The sequence below is a fragment of the Zeus faber genome, assembly GCF_960531495.2.
Source record: "Zeus faber genome assembly, chromosome: 17".
NCBI classification, from domain to species: domain Eukaryota; kingdom Metazoa; phylum Chordata; class Actinopteri; order Zeiformes; family Zeidae; genus Zeus; species Zeus faber.
The window spans coordinates 31,303,532-31,323,083 of record NC_137204.1 but is presented as its reverse complement, the minus strand read 5'-3'; the positions used below and the strand labels follow the sequence as shown (position 1 = coordinate 31,323,083).

The 19,552-nt window shown below is 46.4% G+C and overlaps 1 protein-coding gene across 1 annotated transcript in view; it reads right to left on the bottom strand.

Annotated features, from left to right (window-relative positions):
* Nucleotides 1-3,403: 3,403 nt before the first annotated feature.
* Nucleotides 3,404-19,552, bottom strand: part of fer (fer (fps/fes related) tyrosine kinase) — a 30,741-nt gene continuing 14,592 nt past the window's right edge. The window contains exons 11-20 of the mRNA XM_080017993.1: nucleotides 15,894-15,992; nucleotides 15,473-15,676; nucleotides 15,244-15,366; nucleotides 14,970-15,026; nucleotides 11,254-11,372; nucleotides 11,073-11,167; nucleotides 7,462-7,585; nucleotides 6,891-7,084; nucleotides 6,522-6,644; nucleotides 3,404-5,852 (exon numbers count right to left, since the gene is read on the bottom strand). Coding sequence (XP_079874119.1) covers nucleotides 5,716-5,852; nucleotides 6,522-6,644; nucleotides 6,891-7,084; nucleotides 7,462-7,585; nucleotides 11,073-11,167; nucleotides 11,254-11,372; nucleotides 14,970-15,026; nucleotides 15,244-15,366; nucleotides 15,473-15,676; nucleotides 15,894-15,992 — 1,275 coding nt within the window. The 3' untranslated portion in view covers nucleotides 3,404-5,715. The remainder of the gene's footprint in view (nucleotides 5,853-6,521; nucleotides 6,645-6,890; nucleotides 7,085-7,461; nucleotides 7,586-11,072; nucleotides 11,168-11,253; nucleotides 11,373-14,969; nucleotides 15,027-15,243; nucleotides 15,367-15,472; nucleotides 15,677-15,893; nucleotides 15,993-19,552) is intronic.

Here is a 19,552-nt window from a genome sequence, read left to right as displayed (position 1 = left end):
CAGGTACAGGTCATTGTTCAACAAGATCCTGGTCACGTGTCAAACAAGGTACTGGTCACATGTTCAACAAGGTTCCGGTCACGTGTCTAACAAGGTTATGGTCACGTGTTCAAAAGGTTTGCGGTCACCTGTTCAACAAGTTTAGGGTCACCTGTTAAACAAGGATACAGTAATGTGTTCAACAAGGCTCCGACTTTCAGATGCGCCGTAGTATGGACGCACCGGCAATGGCTCCACATTCAACTCATAGTTTTGTGTTTATTATTATTGGTATTGTTCTTATTTTTGCACGCAGTGCACTGTCGCTCTTACAATATGAATGACAAGCACTCCTGGACATCCGTGCGACACTTAATACGGACTTTTTCGCAACTTACCGGAGTGCTGCGATCCCTTTGTCCTGCCGCCGCTGTGTTTACCAATACACCGGCGGAAGATGAAGAGAAGAGGCAAACATGCTAGAATTTGATGCAGATCTCTGACAAGGTATGTTCAATCCCTGGACAATAAAATGGAGGAACTACACGCACGGATTAACTTCCAGCGGGACATCACAAACTGCTGTGGGCTGGCGTTCACAGAAACCTGGCTGGAGACTACGGTGCCTGACTCTGCCGTTAGTCCGGATGGATTTTCCATCTACCAGCACGACAGAACCACGGAGTCACGTAAACGCAGAGGCGGTGGGGTTTGCATTATGGTTCACTCTCGCTGGGGTTCGGATATATCAGTACTTTCAAAACACTCTCCGGACCTGGAGCTCATAACTATAAAAGTCTGTCCCTTCTACCTCCCGCGGAATTCAGCTCCGCTATAATCAAGGAAGTCTACATACCCCCTCTGGTGGATAAAACGTGCGCGTTAGAGGACCTTTACGGAGTAATCAATGGACTGGAGAACGCTCGCCCTGAGGCTGCTTCTATTGTTTGTGGCGAGTTCAATAGGGTAATATGAGGAAAGTTTTGCCTAAATATCACCAGCATATCAACTTTCCTACCAGGGGTGATCAGACTCTCGACTGTTGTTATTCACAACTACGGGACAGCTACAAACCCCTCCCCTGCCCTGCCTTTGGTAAGGTGGATCACATCTCCATTCTTCTCCTACCAACCTACAGACAACGATTAAAGCAAGGAAAACCGGTTTGTCAGACAGTTCAACGCTGGAGTGAGGAATCTCCAGGACTGTTTCAAAACCACTACTGACAGATGTTCTGTGTTGCAGCTGATGGGGACATGGATGAATACACAGACTTTGTCTCAGCCTACATCTCCAAGTGCATTGATGACGTCGTCCGGAAGGTCAAGGTCAGGACTTTCCCCAACCAGAAGCCCTGGGTTAATGGTGATGTCTGTGCTAAGCTCAGAGCACAGTCTTCCGCCTATAGCTCTGGGGACATGGAGGCCTTGAGGAAGTCCAGATATGACCTTCAGAAAGCCATCAGAGATGCCAAAAGAGCCTACAGGGACAAACTGGAGTCGGGCTACCACAGTTCCGACCCCAGACGCATGTGGTGTGGATTGCGCACCATCACAGACTACAAGGGAGAAACAGGAGTGATGCCCAGCCAGCCAGCCGCCTCTCTTCCAGACGAGCTCAACACCTTCTACACACGGTTTGAGGCGAGCAACACCATCCCGGCTGCAAGGCTAGCTGAGGACCAGGATGACTGCACTCTGTTCCTGTCACCTCAGCTGCGAAGCATGCGCTCTCAGCCTGCTCTGCCGCCTCGACGCATGCTCTCTCTGCGGACCTCTCCGAGTCGATGCGTGCTCTTTATATGGACCTCTCTATTTCGATGCGTGCCCTTTCCAATTCCATATCCATTTTATGCTTTGCGTACGTGCCCTCCGTTCGTGCAACTACGGCTGTTGCGCTGGCCGCTGTGACTACACTGACGGTGGACCCACTGGCTGATTTAAAGGACTTATTGGCCGACTTGAAGGACTTGCTGGATGAGGTGAAGCTAATGTTTTTACTCTTCTGCCCTCACCACATGAAGCCGTACGTGGCTATACAGCGAGCTAAACACTCTTCCAATAAGTACCCGGAGACGTGATCTCACTTTGGTATCTTTAATGAAAGCGGTGTAAAACTGTGGAACAATACAGAAATATGCAGATAAACAACCATTCTCTATGCATGTGGAGATAACAATAGGTTATCATTGTATATGTATGAACTCACAGATTGTGCTTTCTCAAGAGCAGTGGCCGAGGCTGCTGGAAGAGATGACCATCCTGAGATGTGCCAGATGGATTGTGTGTCTGCGTGTCCGTCTGTCTATGTCTGCTCTGATGTCATACTATCATCACAGTGCTCTGACGTCGCAACCCAGACTGGGAGAGGGGTTTCTGGGGGTGGAACAGCTGACATGAGGAGAGCTCTTAAAAGATTAAACCCCAGGTACCGGTCAAGTGGTCAACAAGGTTCCGGTCACGTGTTCAACAGAGTACAAATTACAGGTCACACCTTCAACACGATACCAGTCACGTGTTTAAAAAGGTATCAGTCACTGGTTCAACACGGTACCGCTCACGTGCTCAAAAAGATTCTGGTCACGTGTTCAAAAAGGTTAAGGTCACGTGTTCAACAAGTTTACAGTCACAGGTTAAACAAGGTACCGTTCACGTGTTCAACACGAGACACTTTATGACATATTATCTACTATATATTAAATTAACAGTAAGACTGACATATTTACTATAAATGATATTTTCAGGAGGACGCTTTATGACATCATCATATGATTTAGTATAAATCTACAGATTCTGATTGAGAATGTCCAGTTGGACCGTGTCCAGTGTGGGCGTGGACTCGCTCTGTAGTGTTTAGACGTTACTAAACTATGTATTTATGTGTATATTTATATAAGTTCTTACCTGGTAGTTGTCAGCAGATCTGTTACATTGATATTGTAAATCTGTGCTCCACATTCCTTAGCCGGATTCATGAGCGTTCGTTCAAGATCCAGCGAGGCGTCAAAATAAATAAATAAATAAGTTTAAAAAAAGTCACCAAATAAATGAGGTGCCTGACACGGCCCCAAACAGTCACCGGTCACAGACAGCAGCTCTACTTCCACAGACAAAACACGGTGAGTTCTTACAATGAGAAGTTCTGCTTTACAAGCAAACATGGACGGTTGTTTCAAAGACAGGAGGGTTGTGCTTTGTAGATCGCAGAGCGGTTGCTCCATGAGATGAGCAACCAGGAGACGACAGACCCACAGGGGGAGGCCATGCTGCGTTCAAGTAAACTAGGAAAATCGTATTGCGTTTCAGAGAACCCCGGAAACTGTAAAATGCACCCAACACGACTAAACTGAACCCCACGTCCTTCTGCCTGCAGCTATAGTTATTGTTGTTGTTGTATTCCATAAACACTTAATAAAATACCATCATAAAAAATACAGACTTTAATGTGATGAATTCAAAAACATTTAACTAAAATCTGTCACATTTAAATTTCAAATTTAAAAATAATTACATTTCAAAAAAATAATCCACAAAGAGTTTATATTTTAATTGTAATATTTTTCAAACTGATATTTTATTCAAGGGATACAAATTATTTTTCACATTAAAATATAAAAACAATATCAACACAAAATATCAACATTTTTCCCAATGACATCTGTAAGCATGTTTTAGCGATAAGACGGTTTTTAGTGTTTTGTAGGAAAAACCCGACGTCGAAATGAAAGAAAAATGGTTTAAAACTGTTAAAAAATAATAATAATAATAATCGTAGTAAAAACAAAGGTCACAAACGGAAAATAATCACATGACAAAGTGCGAAAAATAAAAGTTAATAAAGCAAATGAAAGAATTGAATAGATTAATATTTGTGAAGGGTGTGGTTTTCGTAGTGTTGAGGTGCTTGTTGTGAGTGGGTGGGGTCTTTTATAGTAAACAAAGATAAATTGCGTAAAGATTGTTAGAATTGTTCACAATAACGATTTTCATGAAAAAAAAATAATATTGACAAAGTATTTTGCTGTTGCTGCGACATTGAAAAAAGGAGCGAAAAAAACATGATTTTCATTTTTTTAGATTAGACAAATGTATTTCTAGGGGGCGTGGCTTGCATCCAAGAGGAGGTGCTTCCTGTTAATGGGCGGGGCCGCAGGAGGCCATGAGGGGGGTCTACCACACACCTGCATTAATTTCTTTACTACTTAAATGTTAGGGTTAGGGTTAGGGTTAGGGTTAGGGTGTATGTTTTATATAAATGAGATATTTTCACATTTCCAACGAAAATAATTTATTCCGAAAAAAACGGCAGTTTACATTTAACAAAGCAACAATCTTATATACACGATCATTTGATTTATCCGAAATCTTTGGTCAGAAGGATATTTAGAGAATCTTGGGAGTCGAATCATAATGTGAAAAAAGACTTAAATGTGACTTAAGGTCGAAAGCGTTTCCGTTGAAACAAAATGGCCGACAGAGGAAGGAGGGTTTAAAAAAAAATAAAAGTCTGATGTCTTCAAAAGTTCTAAATCAAGTTTGTATTCCTTAGATTCAATACTATTAGGGAAACATTTCAAAATAAGAGTCTTTTTTCTTATGAAGCAAATACATTCCTTAAACCTTTCTTGCCTATCAAATTATATTTGGGGAAAACTTTTCTGAACAAAATATCTTTCCAAACAAAAGCGCAAAATGCCATTGGTGGAAACGACTCCAAATCGCCGAAATACAGGGATTCTGGAATCGAATTTAATAGACTAATTAAATAACTTATTTAAACAATATATTGGGCTATCCAAATAATATTTCAAACTAGAAGTTTAAAATATTTTATGAATATCCCAATATTTTATTTTTGTGAATAAGAAATAGGATAGGTTGTTTTGTGCTGAAAGTAAAATTTAATAAAATTATTGATATTAGAATAACCACAATAAATCGTGAAAACAACAGAAACACACCCAAATAAACAAGAAATATATTTTTAAATAATTTCAAATTTAAAGTTATGGCTCCTACAAACAATTCCCATAAAACCACTGAAACAAAATAAAAATAAAATAAAATTCAAGAATTTGTTTGGAGGAGAAAGTCACAATAATTTCCTTGTAACTTAAATTTCTCTTAGATCCAAAAAAGGAATCTTTAAACTCAACATTTTTCTCAAATCTGAACAAACCTTGTGTAAAAAATCACCAAAATTTGAAAACAATTTAAAGAATTTTCTTCACAATATATATATTTTTTTCCAAAAAACAGATACAAAAAGGAAGTAGAGACAGAAAACAGATAATTCAGTCCTGGATAATAAAAGGAGACAAACAGGAAGTGGTCCGTCCCGACAGGAAGTGGTCCATTTCTCCTATGTTGTTCTTGATTAGCTTCCCAATGTCGATAGTAACATTAGCCGCTACATCCGGCAATTTGTCAAATATATGCTTCTCTCAGCTTTACTTCCTGACATTTTGGTTCCATTGTTTAGCGTAGAGCGCTAACAGCGTTAGCCTGAGCGTCGAGCTTGCTAGCGCGCTGAGTTCCATGTGGCAGCCATTTTGATCCGTAATCCCCACGGGTGAAAACAAAACAAAAAACAATTGTTGGTTGTCGCACGTTAGCATCGTTCACTCGTTTGCTCAGATGGGACGCTAATGCTAAGCGTTAGCAGTTAGCTCAGAAAAACACTGGAGAGAAGTTTGGTTTGGGGGTGGAGGAGCTAACCAGAGGGGCGGGGCCTCGTCTACTTCCTCTTGACGGCAGCCAGGTGGCGCTGCAGTTCGGCGAAGGTGGGGCGCTCGTCGGCAGCGTAGCTCCAGCAGCGCGTCACCAGCGAGAACACGTCGTCGGGGCAACGCTCAGGGCGGGACATCCTGTAACCTGGAGGTGGTGGGGTTACAGAGAGAAGGGGCGGAGACACACCTTTACTTTGCACAGTTGCTCTCATCTGTCAAGTGTTTTGGTTTATTTTGAAATTCCTTTGTTCCACCTTTCTTTTCTAGGCTCCACCCCTATCCATCTCCACCTGCTCCCAGGCTCCGCCCCATCCTTCTCCACCTGCTCCCAGGCTCCGCCTCAATCCAGCTCCACCTGCTCCCAGGCTCCGTCCCCATCCTTCTCCACCTGCCCCCAGGCTCCGCCCCTATCCTTCTCCACCTGCTCCCAGGATCTAGGCTCCGCCTCTATCCATCTCCACCTCATCCCAGGCTCCACCCCCTATCCAGCTCCACCTGCTCTCAGACTCTAGGCTCCACCCCTATCCATCGCATCTGCTCCCAGGCTCCGCCTCTGGCCCGATCTATCTCCACCTCCTCCCAGGCTCCGTCCCTATCCTTCTCCACCTCCACCCAGACTCTAGGCTTAGCCCCCTATCCATCACCACCTGCTCCCAGGCTCCACCTCTATCCATCTCCACCTCATCCCAGGCTCCACCCCAATCCAGCTCCACCTGCTCTCAGGCTCTAGGCTCCACCCTCTCCTTCTCCACCAGCTCTCGAGCTCTAGGCCCCGCCCACTACCTGTCTACCAGGTTTTAGGCTCCGCCCCTACCTTTCTCCACCTGCTCCCGGGCCTGCTGGTTGGTCAGGCCGGGATAAGGACACACCCCCAAGCTAAAGGTTTCCCATAGCAACACGCCGAAGCTCCACACGTCGCTCTCCGAGCTGTACCGCCCTAATAAGGAAACACAAAGTGGAAACAGGAAATGAGAAACAGGAAGCTCCATACTGCACCGCCCTAATAAGAAAACAGGAAGTGAGAAACAGGAAGCTCCACACTGTACCGCCCTAATAAGAAAACAGCAATGGATTAACAGGAAGCTATGAAATAGGAAAACACTACCAGGAAGTAGTGAACTGGAAAAACTTAGGGAAACAGGAAGTGGTAAACAGGACACAGGAAGTGGTAAACAGGATATACCATAGTTGAGCGCCTCAGGGGCAGTCCACTTGATGGGGATCTGCTTGAGTCCTGATGAAGAGTAAACTCCATCCACTTCCTGTCGGCTCATTCCAAAGTCACTGATCTTCAGTATGTCCCGCCCCCCTGCCAGGACTCCGCCCCCTCCCACTCCGCCGTCACAGCCAATCAGGCAGTTGCGCGCTGCGAGATCCCTGCCCAGAGCACAGGAAGTGACATGGTTTAAAAGGCAGGATCGTTAGCGTAGCATAGTGGTGGGATTGTCATGTTGCTATTGCTCATGCTAACTGGCTACGTGATGTCTTAGCTTGAATGCTTAAATATGAACTTTTTAATTAATAACTTTGAATTGTGTCTATACAGTTATTGGCCTCCAGGTATTATATGAAATATGAATATTAATAACCTTTGTATACAGTTATTGGCCTCCAGGTATTATATCAAATATGAATATTAATAACCTGCGTATACAGTTATTGGCCTCCAGGTATTATATGAAATATGAGTATTAATAACCTGCGCATACAGTTATTAGCCTCCAGGTATTATATGAAATATGAATATTAATAACCTGTGTATACAGTTATTCGCCTCCAGATAAGCCATCCCGGCAGCGGCGTCCAGAGCAAACTTAACGAGCTGCTTGGTCTTCAGGTCGTCCCTCCTCTTCCTCAGGAAGGAAAGGAAGTCCCCACCTGGGTGTGCGAGAGCATTAGCATTACAAGTTAATGACAGGGTCAGAAGTGGTGTTTTGTGGTGGTGTGGTAGTGGTGTGGTAGTTATGTGGTAGGGGTTGTGATATGGTGTGGTTGGGATGTGGTAGTGGTACTGGTGAAGTAGCGCACGCACGCACGCACGCGCACGCACGCGCGCACACACACACACACACACACACACCACCTTCCTGCAGTATTGAAGAGCAGGAACATTGATAATAATAATGATGTTTGTTTATTATATTATAATTGGAGATCAACCCTAACCCCACTGTTCCATTTTTATTATTATTCTCCTTGGCTTCATTCGATTGAACTCGGATACCTGTCATTGGTGTTGTTCACCCCCAGATCTTTTCTTTATTTCAAGAGTTGTTTTTGTTGAGTTTAAAAATCATTGTCTTATTAGTTGTGTTATGAAATAATTGTATTATTTGTGATTGAGAAAACACACCGGGGATGCAGAGGAGGGAAGCAACGTCGGGGGATGAGTGGAGGGTCGAGACGGCACGGGCTTATGGAGAGGAGAAGATTTAAGCCGTGTCTCCCCTCTGTTGTTATGGGAAACGAACGGTCTCTTAGCAACAAAATGGACGAGCTAACGCGGAGCCACGCAGAGTACCTGGAGTGCAGTCTGATGTGTTTCACTGAGACATGGCTGCACAGGGACATTACGGACCAGAACGTCTCTGTCGATGGCTTCCACACCGTCCGGGCGGACCGGGATTGTACCGAGAGCGGTAAGCGGAAAGGCGGGGGGGGCTTGCCGTTCTGGTTAACAGCAGATGGTGTAATCCTGGTCACATCACCATTAAAGAACAGCGTTGTAGCCCGGATGCTGAACTGCTGGCCGTTGGACTCCGTCCATACTATGTGCCTAGAGAGATCCCGCACGTCATCATCGTTGTCCTGTACATCCCTCCCTCTGCAAACCCAACATCTGCCTGCAGCATCATACACACAATCATCTCCAAACTTAAAACTCAACACCCCAGTGCCCTCATCATCACGTCGGGAGACTTTAACCATGTCACCATGAACAGAGTTCTGCCGACTTTCAAACAGTACAGTCAGGTCAGGTCCAGAGAGGACCCTGGACCTGATGTATGCTAACATTAAGGATGCCCATCCCCCACAAGTCTCTGCACCTCCAGAGGGTCCCTGTGCTGTGGAAGACGTCCTGCCTCGTTCCTGTGCCGAAGACGCCACGTCCCAGCAGCCCTCAGGACTACAGAGCGGTGGCTCTGACGTCACACATCATGAAGACCTTCGAGAGGCTCGTCCTGGAGCAGCTAAGGCCTATGATCAGGCCTTTCACTGATCCACTGCAGTTCGACCTACCAGCCCCGCCTGGGAGTTGAGGACAGCATCATCTACCTGCTGAACAGTCTACACTCATCTGGACAAGCCGGCGAGCACTGTGAGAGTCATGTTCTTTGATTTCTCCAGTGCTTTCAACACCATCCGTCCGGCTCTACTGGGTGAGAAGATGGCTGCGATGCAGGTGGAGGCCCCCATCGTGTCCTGGATTGTTGATTACCTGACGGGCAGACCACAGTATGTACGCCTACAGAACTGTGTGTCGGACAGGGTAGTCGGCAACACTGGGGCCCCACAGGGGACTGTCCTCTCTCCCTTCCTCTTCACCCTCTTTACCTCCTGCCACCTTCAGAAGTTTTCTGATGAGTCAGCAATAGTTGGTTGTATTAAAAAGGGTGATGAGAGTGAATACAGGACTGTTGTGGGCAACTTTGTCACCTGGAGTGAGCTGAACCATCTGCAGCTCAATGTGACTAAGACAAAGGAGCTCATAGTGGCTCTGAGGAGGGCAAAAACATCCGTGACCCCTGTTTCCATCCAGGGGGTCCCTGTGGACACTGTGGAGGAGTACAAGTACCTGGGGGTGTACTTCAATAACAAGTTGGATTGGACCAGAAACACTGAGGCAGTCTACAAAAAGGGCCAAAGCCGACTCCTTTTCCTGCGGAGGCTGAGGTCCTTTAACATCTGCCGGACGATGCTGAGGATGTTCTATGAGTATGTTGTGGCCAGTACGATCTTCTTGGCTGTCACATGCTGGGGCAGTGGGCTGAGGGTCGCAGACAACAACAGACTAAACAAACTAATCAGGAGGGTCGGTGATGTCGTAGGAGAGGAGCTCACACCCTGACGACTGTGGCAGAGAGGAGGATGCTGTCCAGGCTTCAGTCCATCTTGGACCGTCAATTAATTCTATTATATAATTATAGGACCCAGAATTGCGATTGTGGCGCCTCCCCTTGCGGCTGTCTGCGCGAGCACCTTGTGTCGATTACGCACATTTTGGTATTTTTTAGTATTTTTAGAGCTTATAGAGCTTATTGTGCGTAATCACCGGGTGTCATTACATTTCATTGCATACAGTAGGGCAAAAAAGTATTTAGTCAGCCACCAATTGTGCAAGTTCTCCCACTTAAAAAGATGAGAGAGGCCTGTAATTTTCATCATAGGTTCACTTCGACTATGAGAGACAGAATGGGGGGAAAGAATCCAGGAAATCACATTGTAGGATTTTTAATAAATGAATTGGTAAATTCCTTGGTAAAATAAGTATTTGGTCACCTACAAACAAGCAAGATTTCTGGCTTTCACAGACCTGTAACTTTTTCTTTAAGAGGCTCCTCTGTCCTCCACTTGTTACCTGTATTAATGGCATCTGTTTGAACTTGTTATCAGTATAAAAGACACCTGTCCACAACCTCAAACAGTCACACTCCAAACTCCACTATGGCCAAGACCAAAGAGCTGTCAAAGGACACCAGAAACAAAATTGTAGACCTGCACCAGGCTGGGAAGACTGAATCTGCAATAGGTAAGCAGCTTGTTGTGAAGAAATCAACTGTGGGAGCAATTATTAGAAAATGGGAGACATACAAGACCACTGATAATCTTGGCTCCAGTCCTGGTGGCTGACTAAATACATTTTTGCCCCACTGTATATGTATAACCGTATGTAAATGCATGTGACAAATAATCTCTTGAACTTGAACAATGTCTCACACCCTCTCTACGACACACTGGCCCAGCAGAGGAGCACCTTCTGCAGAAGACTCCTTTTAGCCAGATCCACCACAGAGCACCACAGGAAATCATTCCTACCTGTGGTCATCAATCTCTACAACGCCTCCCTCAGAGAGTCAGACACCCCCTCTCTGTAATCTAACCTCAAAACACGGATATCCACTTCTGCACTTTCTTCTTCTTGCACATTTTTAACTGTACATTTTACCATGTGTATACAGATATGTTTATATATATATTTATATATAAATATGTTTCTTAATAATTATTATATGTTGTATGTTAATATGTTGTATGTAAATATGTTGTATGTAGATTGGAGTTGTAACGAAAGTAATTTCCTCCTGGGATTATTAAAGTATTTCTGATTCTGATTCATTATTACAACATGTTTTGGTGAACTCACCGGGCACCAGCTCCATGACAATGTAGATCGGTTGCCTCTGTGTACAAACTCCGATAAGTCGGACGATGTTGGGATGCTCGTACTGCTTCAGAATCCTAAACAAAAATGTACAGACAGGAAGTTGTCTAGAAGCTGAATCTCAGACAGGAGGTGATGTCGGAGCAGCGTGGCGTGGACTCACCGGGCCTCGGACAGGAACTTGATCTTCAGGTCCTGGGGCAGGTCTTCCTTGCAGGTCTTGACGGCAACCGGCGTTTTGTCCCGCGTCAGCATCCCCTTGAACACCTCACCAAAGTTCCCCTGGTAACCAATAAAACTGGTTTAACACTGGTTTGAAACTGGTTTAAAAACTGGTCAGCGTCCCCTTGAACACCACGCCAAAGTTCCCCTGGTAACCATTAAAACTGGTTTTAGACTGCTTTTAAAACTGGTCAGCATCAACTTGAACACATCGCCCAAGTTTCCCTGGTCTTGCACTGGTTTTAAAACTTGTTTTAGACTGCTTTGAAACTGGTTTCAAACTGGTTTGTAAACTGGTCAGCGTCCCCTTGAACACCTTGCCAAAGTTTCCCTGGTAACCATTAAAACTGGTTTTAGACTGGTTTGAAACTGGTTTAAAAACTGGTCAGCGTCCCCTTGAACACCACGCCGAAGTTCCCCTGGTAACCATTAAAACTGGTTTTAGACTGCTTTTAAAACTGGTCAGCGTCAACTTGAACACATTGCCCAAGATTCCCTGGTCTTACACTGGTTTTAAAACTTGTTTTAGACTGCTTTGAAACTGGTTTCAAACTGGTTTGTAAACTGGTCAGCGTCCCCTTGAACACCTTGCCAAAGTTTCCCTGGTAACCATTAAAACTGGTTTTAGACTGCTTTTAAAACTGGTCAGCGTCAACTTGAACACATCGCCCAAGATTCCCTGGTCTTACACTGGTTTTAAAACTTGTTTTAGACTGCTTTGAAACTGGTTTCAAACTGGTTTGTAAACTGGTCAGCGTCCCCTTGAACACCTTGCCAAAATTTCCCTGGTAACCATTAAAACTGGTTTTAGACTGGTTTGAAACTGGTTTAAAAACTGGTCAGCGTCCCCTTGAACACCACGCCAAAGTTCCCCTGGTAACCATTAAAACTGGTTTTAGCCTGCTTTTAAAACTGGTCAGCGTCAACTTGAACACATCGCCCAAGTTTCCCTGGTCTTACACTGGTTTTAAAACTTGTTTTAGACTGCTTTGAAACTGGTTTCAAACTGGTTTTAAAACTGGTCAGCGTCCCCTTGAACACCTTGCCAAAGTTTCCCTGGTAACCATTAAAACTGGTTTTAGACTGCTTTTAAAACTGGTCAGCGTCAACTTGAACACATCGCCCAAGATTCCCTGGTCTTACACTGGTTTTAAAACTTGCTTTAGACTGCTTTGAAACTGGTTTCAAACTGGTTTGTAAACTGGTCAGCGTCCCCTTGAACACCTTGCCAAAGTTCCCCTGGTAACCATTAAAACTGGTTTTAGACTGCTTTTAAAACTGGTCAGCGTCAACTTGAACACATCGCCCAAGATTCCCTGGTCTTACACTGGTTTTAAAACTTGTTTTAGACTGCTTTGAAACTGGTTTCAAACTGGTTTGTAAACTGGTCAGCGTCCCCCTTGAACACCTTGCCAAAGTTTCCCTGGTAACCATTAAAACTGGTTTTAGACTGGTTTGAAACTGGTTTAAAATCTGGTCAGCGTCCCCTTGAACACCTTGCCAAAGTTTCCCTGGTAACCATTAAAACTGGTTTTAGACTGGTTTGAAACTGGTTTAAAAACTGGTCAGCGTCCCCTTGAACACCACGCCAAAGTTCCCCTGGTAACCATTAAAACTGGTTTTAGCCTGCTTTTAAAACTGGTCAGCGTCAACTTGAACACATCGCCCAAGTTTCCCTGGTCTTACACTGGTTTTAAAACTTGTTTTAGACTGCTTTGAAACTGGTTTCAAACTGGTTTTAAAACTGGTCAGCGTCCCCTTGAACACCTTGCCAAAGTTTCCCTGGTAACCATTAAAACTGGTTTTAGACTGCGTTTAAAACTGGTCAGCGTCAACTTGAACACATCGCCCAAGATTCCCTGGTCTTACACTGGTTTTAAAACTTGCTTTAGACTGCTTTGAAACTGGTTTCAAACTGGTTTTAAAACTGGTCAGCGTCCCCTTGAACACCTTGCCAAAGTTTCCCTGGTAACCATTAAAACTGGTTTTAGACTGGTTTGAAACTGGTTTAAAAACTGGTCAGCGTCCCCTTGAACACCACGCCAAAGTTCCCCTGGTAACCATTAAAAACTGGTTTTAGACTGCTTTTAAAACTAGTCAGCGTCAACTTGAACACATCGCCCAAGTTTCCCTGGTCTTACACTGGTTTTAAAACTTGTTTTAGACTGCTTTGAAACTGGTTTCAAACTGGTTTGTAAACTGGTCAGCGTCCCCTTGAACACCTTGCCAAAGTTTCCCTGGTAACCATTAAAAATGGTTTTAGACTGGTTTTAACTGGTTTAAAAACTGGTCAGCGTCCCCTTGAACACCACGCCAAAGTTCCCCTGGTAACCATTAAAAACTGGTTTTAGCCTGCTTTTAAAACTAGTCAGCGTCAACTTGAACACATCGCCCAAGTTTCCCTGGTCTTAACCTGGTTTTAAAACTTGTTTTAGACTGCTTTGAAACTGGTTTCAAACTGGTTTTAAAACTGGTCAGCGTCCCCTTGAACACCTTGCCAAAGTTTCCCTGGTAACCATTAAAACTGGTTTTAGACTGCTTTTAAAATTGGTTTTAAAACTGGTTTCAAACTGGTTTCAAACTGGTCAGCGTCCACTTGAACACCTTGCCAAAGTTTCCCTCTCAACCATTAAAACTGGTTTCAAACTGTTTTTTTAAACTGGTCAGCGTCCCCTTGAACACCTTGCCAAAGTTTCCCTGGTAATCATTGTTTGAACAATATTTAAACTGGTCTGAAACAAGTGGAAAAACTGCTTTATAGACTGGTTTTAGACTGTTTAAAAACTGTTTTTTAGACTGGTTTTAGACTGCTTTGAAAACTGCTTTAAGACTGGTTTTGAAACTGCTTTTAGACTGCTTTGAAACTGCTTTTAGACTGCTTTAAAACAGGGTTTAGACTGCTTTGAAACAGGGTTTAGACTGCTTTGAAACAGGGGTTAGACTGGTTTTGAAACTGCTTTTAGACTGCTTTGAAACAGGGTTAAGACTGGTTTTGAAAATGGTTTTAGACTGCTTTGAAACAGGGTTAAGACTGGTTTTTGAAACTGCTTTTAGACTGCTCTGAAACTACTTTTAGACTGCTCTGAGACTGATTTTAGACTGCTCTGAAACTGCTTTTAGACTGCTTTGAAGCTGCTTTTTGACTGCTTTGAAGCTGCTTTTAGACTGCTTTGAAGCTGGTTTTAGACTGCTCTGAAACTGGTTTAAAAGACTGCTCTGAAACTGGTTTTAGACTGCTTTGAAGCTGGTTTTAGACTGCTCTGAAACTGGTTTAAAAGACTGCTCTGAAACTGGTTTTAGACTGCTTTGAAAATTGGTTTTACACTGCTTTGAAACTGGTTTTACACTGCTTTGAAACTGGTTTTACACTGCTTTGAAATAGGTTTTAGACTGGTGTGAAACTGGTTTTAGAATGATTCCAAACTGGGTTTAGACTGGCTTTGAAACTGCTTTTAGACTGCTTTGAAACTGGTTTTACACCGCTTTTATACTGGTTTGAAATAGGTTTTAGACTGGTTTGAAACTGTTTTTAAACTGGTTTGGAACTGGTTTTAGACTGGTTTTCAAACTGGTTTTAGAATGATTCCAAACTGGGTTTAGACTGGTTCCAAACTGGTTTTTGACCGGTTCGAAAAGAGTTCCAGAATGTTTTCCGACCTTTCCCAGCAGCTCTCCCAGTACAACGTCCTCATGGTTCAGAATCCACTTTTTATCCTGAAATACACAAATATTACAGACCGTACAACATTAAAATACTACATGATGGAAATACTAGCAACAAAAATATTAATATTTAGTATGAAATACTACCAATACTAATGATTATTGTTTCTAAAACCGTACGAATATTTCTAAAATAATCAAATACTACATGTCTGCAGTACAACATTAATATCTGTCTAGTACTGTGGGATGTAGCAGTAGTACTTACCCTGAGTACTGCATGATGTAGTACTACTCCAGACTTCTTGGTGATGATCTGCTTGCTGCTGAAGTGATGATCAATGAGCTGAGGGATCGTGGGAAATCCAGTCCCTTCAAAGCGATACTGACTCTACCAGAGAGAGAGAGAGAGACTGGATTACTACACGGAGAGAGGGCGAGAGACGGCAGAGAGAAAGCCCTGGTGGCAGGGTGCAGCAGTGCATGCTGGGACTCACCTCAGCGTACTGGATAATGAAGTGGCGTCGCTGGGCATCCCAGAACACAGACAGGACGTACTCCCCAGGCTTCCCGTGCGACTCCCGCACCAGGAAGTCTCCATCGCGCTGCAGCAGGTCCTGGGCCTCGGCGCGCGGCACGGCGCCGTGGTACCAGTCCTGCTCCACCAGGGGGCGCTCGCTGGTGTGGATCACCTCCACCAGCTGGGACAGAGAGACTATTTCTTACAGTATGTATTTCTTCATGAAATTTTATAGAATAATTGTCCATGTAAAAGCTTTACTTATTTTGTATTTTCATTGATTATTTTATTCTTATTCGTTTTTTACTTCACTCATTTTGTAATTATGAATTCATTATTTTTCAAATATTTTATAAAATATATAAAACATTACAAATCAAATATTTAAAAACACTCACCGAGTTGGACGAAGGCAGAACAGATTTTGGCGATCTAATCATTCCAGCAATGGAATGTCGCAGCGTGTCGAACTTGGAGATGCGATCTTTACTTTTATCCTGAAAGACACAAGAATACAATGATACAGGTTTTATATCAAGAGAAATTAGAAATTAGAAATTATACAAGAGTCAATCATCAGCGTAGAGCGTGAGCCCAGGGCCTGCTGTAGTGGAGGAGCAGGGAGACAGGAGGTAGTGGAGGAGCAGGGTGGTGGAGGAGCAGGGAGACGGAAGATGGCGGAGCAGCAGGGAGACGGAAGGTGGCGGAGGAGCAGGGAGACGGGAGGTAGCGAGGAGCAGGGAGACGGGAGGTAGCGAGGAGCAGGGAGACGGGATACGGTGGAGGAGCAGGGAGACGGGAGGTGATGGAAGAGCATAGACACCGGTAGGTGGTGGACGAGCAGGGAGACGGGAGGTGGTGGAGGAGCAGGGAGACAGGAGGTGGTGGAGGAGCAGGGAGACAGGAGGTGGTGGAGGAGCAGGGAGACAGGAGGTGGTGAAGGAGCAGGGAGACAGGAGGTGGTGGAGGAGCAGGGAGACAGGAGGTGGTGGAGCAGCAATACTCAGTGATGGTCTTGGGATGGAAAGGACAGCACTGTCTCAGTCATGGGACAAATTTTTGTGCAGAGGCGGCCATTTTATGTTCTCCCAGTTCATAGGTGACGGTGTTCTCTACAGTGCACATAGGGGGCGGAGGAAGGGTATTCAACTGGACTGGCTGGAATGGGTGAAGCAGGTGGACTGGCTGGACTGGGTGAAGCAGGTGGACTGGCTGGACAGGCTGGACTGGGTGAAGCAGGTGGACCGGCTGGACTGGGTGAAGCAGGTGGACCGGCTGGACTGGGTGAAGCAGGTGGACTGGCTGGACTGGGTGAAGCAGGTGGACTGGCTGGACTGGTTGGACTGGGTGAAGCAGGTGGACTGGCTGGACAGGCTGGACTGGGTGAAGCAGGTGGACTGGCTGGACTGGGTGAAGCAGGTGGACCAGCTGGACTGGCTGGACTGGGTGAAGCAGGTGGACCGGCTGTACTGGGTGAAGCAGGTGGACTGGCTGGACTGGTTGGACTGGCTGGACTGGGTGAAGCAGGTGGACCGGCTGGACTGGGTGAAGCAGGTGGACCGGCTGGACTGGGTGAAGCAGGTGGACCGGCTGGACTGGGTGAAGCAGGTGGACCGGCTGGACTGGGTGAAGCAGGTGGACTGGCTGGACTGAGTGAAGCAGGTGGACTGACTGGACTGGTTGGACTGGGTGAAGCAGGTGGACCAGCTGGACTGGCTGGACTGGGCGAAGCAGGTGGACCGGCTGGACTGGGTGAAGCAGGTGGACTGGCTGGACTGGTTGGACTGGCTGGACTGGGTGAAGCAGGTGGACCGGCTGGACTGGGTGAAGCAGGTGGACCGGCTGGACTGGGTGAAGCAGGTGGACCGGCTGGACTGGGTGAAGCAGGTGGACTGGCTGGACTGAGTGAAGCAGGTGGACTGGCTGGACTGGTTGGACTGGGTGAAGCAGGTGGACTGGCTGGACAGGCTGGACTGGGTGAAGCAGGTGGACTGGCTGGACAGGCTGGACTGGGTGAAGCAGGTGGACTGGCTGGACTGGGTGAAGCAGGTGGACTGGTTGGACTGGCTGGACTGGGTGAAGCAGGTGGACTGGCTGGACAGGCTGGACTGGGTGAAGCAGGTGGACTGGCTGGACTGGGTGAAGCAGGTGGACTGGTTGGACTGGCTAGACTGGGTGAAGCAGGTGGACTGGTTGGACTGGCTGGACTGGGTGAAGCAGGTGGACTGGCTGGACTGGGTGAAGCAGGTGGACCAGCTGGACTGGCTGGACGGACTGGGTCTATGTGCGAGGCCGTCAGCCCCAGGTCAGCACGGTTGGTTTCACGGTTCACCATCAGCTTTGTTCTTGTTTTTGTTTTGCTGTTGGCTCTTCAACACCACAGCTTCTGTTTTCATCCCTCTAAGGATTTCTGGGCTTTTTGGGCACAAAGAAATATGACTGAGTGTTTGAGTCGGTGGTGGAAGTCGAGCAAGACCCTAGATCAGGGCTTTCTTCCAGCAGCACACTGCACACACCAGAGCCTGGAGACAGATACTGAATATAGAAAGTTCATACCCCTTTCCCACTGCTCCAAAAGCCCGGTAACACCGCTAACACCCGGCATTTGGCGGTAAATGGAAAACCCGGGTTCAGTCCCGGTCAAATGACCCCGCAATAGATCGGCTCCGGCAGGCTCTGATGTAAATACGACACCCGGGGCAACGCTCATTTTGGGCGGTGGGCGATGCAAGGCCTGTTTAGTTCTGGACGTTGGTGTATAAATAAACAGATCATTCCATGGTTTTATGTCCCATTTAGAATCCAAAATCATCAATACAAGCTCATGACCAGGACCACGACATGAGTGTGGGGCCCACAGCAGAGAACACCCACGACGGTCCCCTCACCAAGGGAGCATCTCGGCCCCCCTCCGCCGAAGGTGCCATATTCCATGCTGCTTCTACAGTAGTGTTGGGTGGGGTGTCCCCCATGTACCTTCAGTAAGGACCCCCACCCAAAACATGGGGTTTCCTTCTTGTAACATCAGTAAGGACCCCCACCCAAAACATGGGGTTTCCTCCATGTAACATCAGTAAGAACCCCCACCCAAAACATGGGGTTTCCTCCATGTAACATCAGTAAGGACCCCCACCCAAAACATGCAGAACATGGTCGTCTGACCATCAATGGACATGGACAGCTAGGATGAGTCAGCTACATCTCCCTCTTAAATGGGGGCTGCCCCGGCCATCCTACAGGGGTATTTGTGGTAACTCCATCCTACAGGGGTATTTGTGGTAACTCCATCCTACAGGGGTATTTGTGGTAACTCCATCCTACAGGGGTATTTGTGGTAACTCCATCCTACAGGGGTATTTGTGGTAACTCCATCCTACAGGGGTATTTGTGGTAACTCCATCCTACAGGGGTATTTGTGGTAACTCCACCAAGGGGCCTGATAGAGGGGATCAGAGCTCCATAGTCCACTTCTTCTGGTCAACCAGGACCAGATTAACTACGCACTGGAGCAGGGCTCCCTGGACCCGGCTTCCTGCGGTATGGAAGACCAGGAACGGAGCCTGGAGCAGGGCTCCCTGCGGTATGGAAGACCAGGAATGGATCCTGGAGCAGGGTTTTATGGATCGGGCTTCCTGCGGTATGGAAGACCAGGAGCGGATCCTGGTACAGGGCTCTATGGATTCTGATTCCTGCAGACCAGGGGCGGATCCGGGAGCAGGGATGTATGGACCCGGCTTCCTGCGGTATGGAAGACCAGGAACGTATCCAGGAGCAGGGCTCTCGGGTCCAGGAGCAGGGCTCTCGGGTCCAGGAGCAGGGCTCTCTGGACCCGGCTTCTATGGTCCAGGAACGGATCCTGGAGCAGGGCTCCCTGGACCGGGCATCCTGCGCTATGGAAGACCAGGAACAGATCCTGGAGCAGGGCTCCCTGGACCGGGCATCCTGCGCTATGGAAGACCATGAACGGATCCTGGAGCAGGGCTCCCTGGACCGGGCATCCTGCGCTATGGAAGACCAGGAACAGATCCTGGAGCAGGGCTCCCTGGACCCGGCAACC